The sequence below is a fragment of the Atta colombica genome, unplaced genomic scaffold (genome assembly GCF_001594045.1).
Source record: "Atta colombica isolate Treedump-2 unplaced genomic scaffold, Acol1.0 scaffold38, whole genome shotgun sequence".
Taxonomy (NCBI): Eukaryota; Metazoa; Arthropoda; class Insecta; order Hymenoptera; family Formicidae; genus Atta; species Atta colombica.
This window is the reverse complement of record NW_017259490.1, coordinates 1327013-1337034: the sequence shown is the minus strand read 5'-3', so window position 1 is coordinate 1337034 and position 10022 is coordinate 1327013. Positions and strand designations below refer to the sequence as shown.

Sequence of the window (10022 nt, the reverse complement as noted above, 5' to 3'; positions counted from 1 at the left end):
GGAAACGGTGAATAGATTGAGGAGAGGCAGAAGGGAAATGCAGAGAACGGTCGTCGTCGCGCAGGTTGTAGGTCGAGCCTTAGCGAGGGAAGCGCCCGAGGACCCTCGAAGGTAATCTTGGCTCGTTCGCGGAGGGTTGCATTTTGATCCCCGGAGCTTCCGCCGTGGCACGATCTCTCCGCGCCACCTCTGCGTCCGGGCTCACGCATTTACTATAATTAGAACTTCCTAATTAACGAGCAAACGTCGCACGGGTCTGTCGTAATCTCAGGCTTGACCTTCCACCATCGTTTAGACGCCTTTTCTCGCCCCCGTTTTAATCCGCTTTTCTCCTCTTTCTTCCCGCACCGCCACCGTCTGCCCACTCGCGGAACATCAAGAAAAAGTGGAAGCTGCGCGCGGCACTAAAATTTATTCCGTTCTTTTTATTTCGAGATTACGGGAAATGTATACAGGGTGTCTCGTTTAATCAATGCATTTGAATTTCTTCGAAATACGAGAAATATCGAAATTTCATTTTTATGAGATTGTATGATATCGAGGAGGACATATGTTATGATAAAAAAATTGATTTTGCAGAATGAAGAGTCTAAGTTAAATAAAGGTCAACTTCTTTAAATGGCTAGGTACATATATTATAGTTTTGCCTGGCAGAATCCGATGAATAACTCCCCTTAACACAGAAGGTAGCACTGAATAATAGAAGGTGCATATTATACAGGTTTCTGTATAAGATAGTTTAGGTAGTAAACATAATAATTATCACCCTACACAAGATTTAATAATAATACATTACATATTATATATAGCAATAATGTATTTAGTATGAACGAGGTATTGTATTATTATTATGTCTTGTGTGGGATGATACTTATTATGTTTACTATGTAAACTACGTAAACCGTGGTATGAGTGCTATCATGTGCATTTTCTGCTATCCAGTGCTACCTTCTATACTCAAGATTTATTCTCGTTGGATTTTGCTAGGGATGACAGTTTAAATATGTATAAAGGCAATGATATGTAAGCTCGCATTTGATTACTTGACCTTCGACGATTTTAAGGTCATAACATGTTGAGTCTCTAATGAATACGGCAAAAAAGTATGTAATCGTTAAAAACTATGTAGCTGTTGTACAAAAAATAAAGTTAACTTTGACATTTCCATTTGAAGTTAAAATCCTTTTTATCAAAATATGTTTCTGTTACATTCCATGTTACATTACATTCCATATAGTTTTAAAATCATTATAAATATCTTTGTAATATTTAATACTGTGGGAATATTTAAAATTATTTTGAGAGAGAGAGAGAGAGAGAGAGAGAGAGAGAGAGAGAGAGAGAAAGAGAGAGAGAGAGAAGAAGAAGAAAAGAGGGAGAAAGGAGAAAAAAATTTCGTAAAATGTGATTTTCGTGAACTAGTAGTATTTAATGCATATATTTCGATGAAAATACGTATTTCTGATATATTGATTTCCAGTACTGATTCTCTCGTTTGGCTAGTAGTTGGTATCCTTTGAAGTACACAAGAAATAATAATATGGCGAACGTTCCCCGTTTGTTCCCACCGCATTTGAAATCACGTGACACGTAATGTCAACTCTGACACTCGCGTCACCAGATATCCCTTTTCCCTCTGGGACAAGTTGTTTTAAAATAATTTTAAAATGCTGAGTAAATATTACGCGCCGACGTGTGCAACCATATTGAAAAAATGAGAAAATAAGCTTTCTAAGCCGCTACCCCTTTATAGATCTTCAACTGGATAGCCCTCTTCTCTCTTTCTGTCGTCAGTGGAGACTGAGAAACGGCAAATAAGAAATCAAGAAGTAATTTTATAGGATCGTACGTTATTTAATCCAATAACAATAAATTTTTATTCACAATGAAATTTTATTTTAAATTTACTGTGATTATTAAAGTACAAAAGTGAAAGCTTAATATAAATATATAAATAATATATACAATCTTATAAAAGATAACAATTAAATATCATAAAGTTACGGAATAATCAAAGAGGAAAAATCAATTTACAGAATTGAAAAATAATATAATAATTATGCATACATATATAATATATAAATTTGAAATAAACATTGGGAGTAAGCGCGATAGATAATTCTTTATTTATTGAGAACAAACATCTTTAAGTAAAAAAGTTCTTAATATCTTTTATTATTAATAAAAAATAACACTATTCGTTACTAGTGCATTTTCTTATAATAGTAATTAATAGTAATTCTTATAATAGTAATTAATTTCTAAAAAGAAAAATAGAGTGAATATTTTTTTCTTAAAGATGTTCAAAATATCTTCATTTTGGTGTACATATGCATTTTAAACATTATCTTTAAAAAGAAAATTTAAAAAGATTTTCTTCTATTTTTCTCATAAATTAAAAGTATTGGTAAAAAAAATTTTAACAAAAAAAATTTATTTATTTTTAAAAAACTTTTCTTACAATATTCTATTCGATTTAGGTTTCTAATGCCTATTTAAATATTTTCACAGGTTAACTCAGGTTTATTCACTTCTGGTAATTTCCTGAAATGCTACTACTTAGACTGTTTATTAGGTTTGGTAATGAACATTTTTTTCTCCTACTTCCAAATACTATTTATTTTCGAGAAAAAAAAAAGTTGTATGAATAATCTGATAAAGCCTAATATATAATAATAGTTTATGATAGAATTATGAAATAATTTTTTGTCGACAAGGTTTGTTAATGCAATTTCGTAAAATTAATATTTATATTCTATATAATAGATATATAATTTTTTTAAGCGTAATATATATATTTGAATTATAAAAAATATTTTACCAATTTGAAAGAATGGAATTAAAATAGAAATTACATAATATATGACTTCGGGTTAATTTATAATGTGTTGCTTATTATTTGCTGTGTCATTTGTGGCTTTGCTATTTAGCTGAAATGGTGGAAGAACGAAATCCAAAAGAAACGATAAAACCCGACGGATAGTGCCAGTGTGCACTGCGCTGATAAATATAACGTAACAAGTTCAGTGGAATAACAGCTTCATCCTGGAGGGATCAATGCGACTTTGCTTCGACTTTCACGCAGAATTTCCTTCTGGAAAAGCATACGCGTGAAAGAATTGAAGCTAGAGCGGAGTCAGTCCGAACGTGATCTATAGACTATATAATAGCTTCACTTCTGAGTCATTACTTGTGTAAACATATCTTTTCAAAATACTGTCGTGCTGATTAAAATTAATTTTTAGCGTTATTTTATTAATTAATATAAATCATATTTTTGTCACATTAAATGATTTTTATTTAATTATATTGATTATTTCCATTTGATCAGTTTTATTACAAAATGAATAGTAGCAATTTGACATGCTTATGAACTGTCAATTCCATTGTTGAATATTATGTTGCGCAATTGATCGTATTTTTATTTACATTGATTGCATTTGATAGAAAAGACTGCGACTGGCCGTTAATTTGCAATGATGAAGAAGTCTTCCATTTCCTTAATAGCGGCGGCAAAACGCGCGCGCACGACCATAAAAAGTAAATTAAATAAGAATTAAATACAAATAAAACTGTTCAGCCAAGTAATTGGCTGGTAACCTCGCTCGTTGCCTGACGACCGTCTGAGATTGTTCTACCCTTATAGCTTCGGTGCCTCTCTTTGCCATTATATTTGAGAAGAAAAAGAATCCTTGTCAATAGTCATGCGCCGTCAATATAATCCACAGAAAAATTATTATCCGTTGATCGAATTTACGATTATAATCGAAATAATTATAAACGAGATATCCTCATAATAGCATATACAACTGTAATAAATGCATAATAAGTTCAACGTAGATTGTAATAGTCGTATATCCATGATAAGGTAAAAACCCTGTTAACTTTTAATACAAAAACGATGAAAGGAAATTGCGCAAAAAATTCATCATCTCGTATCATTGCGAGATTCGTCAAAAAGTAGTTTTAAAGGCGCTAGAAGAATGGGGTCAGACGAAGGGAAGGGTAGAGCGTACTCTACATCTCATAGCCGAGATGGAGTTTTCGTGACGAGACGGTCGGCGGGGCAATCATGGCCGGATTAGACGTATGTATAAGGATCGTGCTGCCTATTCCGGCCTGGCAGAGAGGATATCGGAGGGTTGCGACCCGGGTCAAACGGGTCGCAAGATAGACGTTTGCGCGCGGGGTGAGAAACATAAATGATATTTCATGAGGAGCATATGCGTGCGGAGATGACTCCTCCTTCGCGCGAGCCCTCGGTGAGGGTGGCTCCGCTGTCACCCCGAGCTGGCAGCGGGGTGCTGGTTTATTACAAACAAGGATTACCCGGGTAATGGGACAACATTCTGTCCCTTCAGCTCACTGTTGAGTTGAACAGTGAGAAGTTGGTGCGCACTGACTCACGCTTCTGCTGATCTTCGGGCTGCCTCGAACTGTCAAAGGGGCGAAAATGCAATTGGGAGATCTCCGTTCACGATAGCCAAGGCAAGTTCGTGAACCACTGGATAAATTTGTCAACATGATCAGATTAATAGGACAATCGATAGATCATAGATAGATACTTTTTCATGCTACGAAATAATGACGACGATTGACGCGATTTAATCATACGTTTCTTCGTAAAGTAAACAATAGTTTTCTAATATGATCAATTTTGTGTCTACGTTACAGTCACAATGACGATTCGTTGCTTCTCGGGGACTTCCAAAACGTAAATCTCACCAGATTATGCCAATAGCGATAATGGTATTTGTAAAAGCGGGAGCTTCATTCGGCGAATTGCAGGTTTCAGCTTAATCCGAACGTTCTCCAGGCATGCCGCTCAAACACCGCCCAAATCCGTGTTTAAATACTGTAAAAAGTTCCGTCGATTTTGCGACTGTATCCGGGATTCGATTGGTCCATATGAGGACCCTCGATATTTAATTTCACGCTGCACGGATGAATTCTCCGCGGTAAAGTTGGTCCGCTATAACACCTCAATTTATCCAACGGTAAAGGTGTCCGAACTACCGATTTAAGTTCCTCGTCCGAATGACCGCTCACGTGCATCGGTCTATCTGGTTTAGGTGGATCCGGTAAAATCTAAAAATGTTTAAATAGCCTTTTATTTTTCATACTAAAATTTTTTATTGTTTAATGATGCATTTGTATATGTAATTCAATTTAATTGTATTTAATCTATTTTTTGTACCTTAATCTCGTTTCGTAAGACACGCCAAGTTTCTCTGCCGATCGTTTCCGGTTGGATGGGCACGTACTTCTTCGAAACTAGAGTGTCTCGACTGTGAGCATAAATGCTGTTTAACGCTAGATCGAGGGCGTCACGTGGAACCTATAAAAGCAGTTATGCATATCAAAAATTGTGATATAATAGAAAGTTTTACTTTCAGTATCGAATATCAGTATTAAAACCTGCGATCTGATGAATCGATGATCCCTGCGGATGCTGCTTAAAGTGTGATGAGCGAAGAGACGTTCGTGAGCGCTCAATTTAACGTTCCAATTTTTATCAAATGGCGAGACTTTATCTCCCAACACAGGTCCACGTGATATCCATGCTCCTTCTCGGGAGAGATCCGGTACAGGATAAGGATTCCGAATGTAGAATGCGTGGGCCATTATAGCGTGAACCTATTCCTCAACACTGTGTTTGAGAATGTAAGAAGTAGATACGCATTAATTTTTTAATTGTGACATGCTATAATCCTAATGACTTTGTAAAAGCAAAGTCCTGTCAGTGAATCATTCGAATAGTTTATCGAGAGAAGTATGCAAAAAGATTTAGAATTATCGATTATTCATATGTTTTAAAGATTTTAATTAACAACTTAAATTTCTATTTCTACTATAGACACCAATATTTTTATCATAGACATAATAAAAATTAAAGTTAAATTTGAAAAAAATTAAAATTAAAACTTTAACTAAAACTAAAACTTAAACTTTAATTAAAATTAAAGTTAAACCTCTACTTCATAGACATTCCACCATTTTATGTTTAGGATTTTTACATATTTCTAATCTTTTTCCAGAACTTTTTTTATTTGCAATTAAAAATAAGAAGTTAGAACGGATCGAAATATTATTATTTTATCTCAAATTTATTTTTATATGTCTTCTCATATCGATTTTAATATTGTTTTAATATTTAATTTATCGTTTTTATAATATTTTTTTAATTAATGAAAACGATGTTTGATATGCTTTTATTATTTTCATATCAGCCACTGTTTTTACACTGTTTTTAAACGGTTAATACTTTTTCATTTCGTGTAAATCCACAGTAAACAATGTCAATCCATTCGAGATTCAAGAGGCCACATCCGGTCTTGCACTCTGTTTCTTCGGGATTAAGACGAGACTCTACCGCAGAGAGCAACACTCAAGTCAACATGCGACTTGTGTGGATTTCGATCCTCGTTCATAAACGAAACCGACCTTAACCCATGCGAACGGCCTGCATCGCATCACTCTCCATGGGGTGTCCACTTATCGTTTCTTCCGCTCGTTCTCGCTTTCGCGATGGTATTTGGATATTTCCTGAGCTCTCAAAGTTTCTCAAAGTCTTTCACGCTTTTGCGTCGTGAAAGAACCTACTATGAAATTCGGCCGAGGCTTTTCACGAGTAATACCATTTATAAGCCTTTTCTTTCGTGTTTGTTCGAATTTTTAGCTGATCGGTTGATGTCGCGTCCGGTAGATATGAATTTTATTAAAAACAGGAATACAAGCAAAATATTTGCATTTAATAAGTGCAAACTAGTTTGTAGTAGTTTAGTATGAATTAATCTACAGTGTTTAGAAGAAAAAAGTGCATTGATATGTATTACGTATGTTTGTAATTACAATGTAATACATCATATATATAAAATTATGTTGCAATACATGTAATTGTTACTTTTGCGTGCTCTATATCGGGTCTTCGAGAAATTCCTGGAGTAAACCGAGAAATCGCGAATCGCGGTTACACACATCCGGGCTCTTCCCGCATTTAACGTATTTTGCTCAGGAGGTGGTCGGCCATGGCCAACCCCGACGTCCAATATTAAACCCGCAGTAATTTATGTTAGCGCGAGCGTGCATAATGCTGTTTGTATAAAGCGCTACCGCCACGTGTCGACTCGTGCCGACGGTACGTATCACTCCCTCCTGCCTGTCCTTTAATTCCCGTTACGCTGCGTAGGCGACGCGCAAAATCCCGTTCAGTACGCACGCATGCTATTTTAAATGCATCCTTGCGTCTTGGATTCTATTCTGAGATGCATAAAGAAAAAAATAATATTTCACCCTGGTAGGAATTCTTACTATAGATAAGCTATTATCAATCTTTCATTTTATTCTTCTTAATGTGAGTTTTTAAGAAAAATTTTATATTGAAGATACTGTGACAAAGAAAAATAATGTCTATTATTTATTAATTATTCATATTGAAAGTATATAATCTTGATATTATTAGATAAATGGATCTCGAACGCGATGAAAAAGTGGCGCTCCTTTTTTCTCTCGACAGTCTGCCGGTCTATTTTGTAACGTAGATTCGGTCTTCATGGATGATAGGAGGGAGCGAATCATCTTCCGCGTCATTGCTTGTTCGATCTCTCCTTCGGGGCGTCAGCCCGGGCTGTACGATGGGGAGACGACACGCGTAATCGCGTAATCGCGTAATCGTGGCGCGTGCTGAAGTTCGGGTTGCGGGAGCTTTGCGTGCGTCTACACTGGCACACGTGCGACGTTGCTCACCCTGAATCAACAGCGATCGCGAATCGCACAGATCTATTCGTGAACGTCAAACGGACGCGTTTGTCCGTCCGCTCGTCCGTACCGTGAATCCTGGCAGCGCGTTTTATGAGATAATCGGCGCAACGACCTGAATCGGATTACAGTCGACTATCATAAGCGCATCAAGTGTACTCCGACCGAAATGACATTAATTAAGCAAGATATGTGATTGCGGTAATGACCACAATTTTATATATTTTTTAAAAAAACAAATCAATAATTAACTTTCGTTAATTATCGATATTATAATATTACAGTTACGTTGCTCGGATGACAAAAAATGAAATAATTTTGGAAATTAATTTTTGTAATATTTTATATAAAAATTGTAAAAAAAATTTGTTTAACGATACTATATATGTATGATTTCTAATTAAAAAATTTAATGTATATATTGCATTTTGTTTAAAAATAGTTTAATTATATGAAATTATTTATAATATCCTTTTTATATATGATTTCTCAAATTGCACTATCTTTGTATTCTTGAGAATTTTTTAAAAGTGTTACACATATATTAAAATTACTTATGTAAACAATGAATGAAAAATACGAAGACAAAGCGTGAACTTGTCTTTTTACTTTTTCGACTTCATCGTGTTTACCTACTATCGCAGCAATGTGGCATATTCCGTAGAAATGACCGAGTTTCTATGACTGTGCTGAGATTCCGCTTCCCTTTAAATCCTAATCCGGTAATATTCTCGGGCCGATATACCGGCATCGGTAATGGAATCGCGCATTCAAATGGACATCGTTTCCCACCGACAGCGGTGGCGGCAGGAGGCAGGTCGCGGCGAGGGACAATGCCAAGGGATGATATTGCCAATATTTGGCTTGATTCTGGTGCGAATGTGCTCGGCTGTATGCCGAGGGGTGCGCCCGCTCTCGCACCCCCTTGAAGCGGGGTTGGGTAGGGCGCGTCGGTGTACGTTAGACGCGCGAGCCGATTACCATTTGAATGTCCCTACCGGCGGTCAGCCTTTGTGAGCCCTCGTGACACTGACCGCACCTACCTATCTATCTAAGGGAGAGATTCACCTATCCCCCTAGTCGCCCCCTTTTTGTCGACGACCGTCTGTTCCACGATGATGCTGCGCCGGGAAGAGTAGTCGTCGAGATTTGTCAACATCTCTTACTTCCACTTAATTTTTTTTCCACGATCGTTCCCGTTTGGTTGTCGATCGATGTCTCTCGTTCGAAAGATCGATCGAATTGGGCATTGAATTGGGAGGAAAAAAACTGATCGAATTAGTCGAACTGATGGTGCGAGCAGTTCACTCCTAAGAAAGTGGACACTTCTAATCGATTGAGTCCAAGGGGCGTTCCGACGCTCAGCCGCGATTCCCTTTATTTCCTCGTGACCTGACATATTTGTCGTTTCTCTGCCATTTGTGTCCAAACGGCGACAGATGATGACGAGAAAACTGGTAAAGGTTAGTGTAGTCTTGTTGGAAAACATACGAACTGATTTAACCAAATGCCATTCCTCATCACAAACGTATATTCGAAATTGAGGATATATTATCCAGGATGTATACTTTGTTTTTAATGTCAGAAGTCATAAATTAAATCTTTGACTTTTACATATGTATCATTAACTCTTATGTCAGTGCACGAATACTCGATTATTCGAATTAAAAACAATAAAAACTTTTCTATTTTTATTATAACCAAAATCCTTTGAAAAAAGAATATCTTTGCACTTTATCTCGTTTTCACTTTTATATTTTTAGGAGAAAAAAATTGTCAGCACGATAGCGAAAAAGAAAAATTATGCATTGATAGAAGAGTCTTATAGATTTGAATTTTTATACAATATTGATTATCTCATAAACTTGATAATTTTAATTGCTTGTCAATATCTTCTTATCAGTATATAAATGGACTTTTAGAATGGATTATATGGATATTTAAGTACGTGTATTAATTTTAAAGGTATGAATTATCATCTAAGTGTCTATACTTTATTCTAAATTCTAAATATAAGAAAAATTTTTATTCTACTTTTTGAAGATGATGCATCTTCTAATACAAAATATAAATATTAAGAGAAATTATTGATATATACGTATAATAAAAAATTATATTGCAGCAAAAGTAGAGTTTCATTTACGACTTTTCATAAATAAGTCGGCTTGAGAGTTTCCATGGTGCGATTCGCTTACCCTCTATGTAGAATAATGTCTTACACCCTGCGTGACCGATGCGACAAAACGAATAGGGCGGATGAAGCG

At 35.9% G+C, this 10022-nt stretch overlaps 1 protein-coding gene across 1 annotated transcript; it reads right to left on the bottom strand.

The window, feature by feature from the left end:
* Positions 1-4848: 4848 nt before the first annotated feature.
* LOC108690963 lies at positions 4849-5625 on the bottom strand. Its single transcript, XM_018198521.1, has 3 exons — positions 5419-5625; positions 5198-5338; positions 4849-5088 (listed from the first exon to the last, which is right to left on the bottom strand). Exons 1-3 carry the CDS (start codon positions 5623-5625, stop codon positions 4849-4851), a joined length of 588 nt encoding a protein of 195 aa, XP_018054010.1.
* Positions 5626-10022: the final 4397 nt, after the last annotated feature.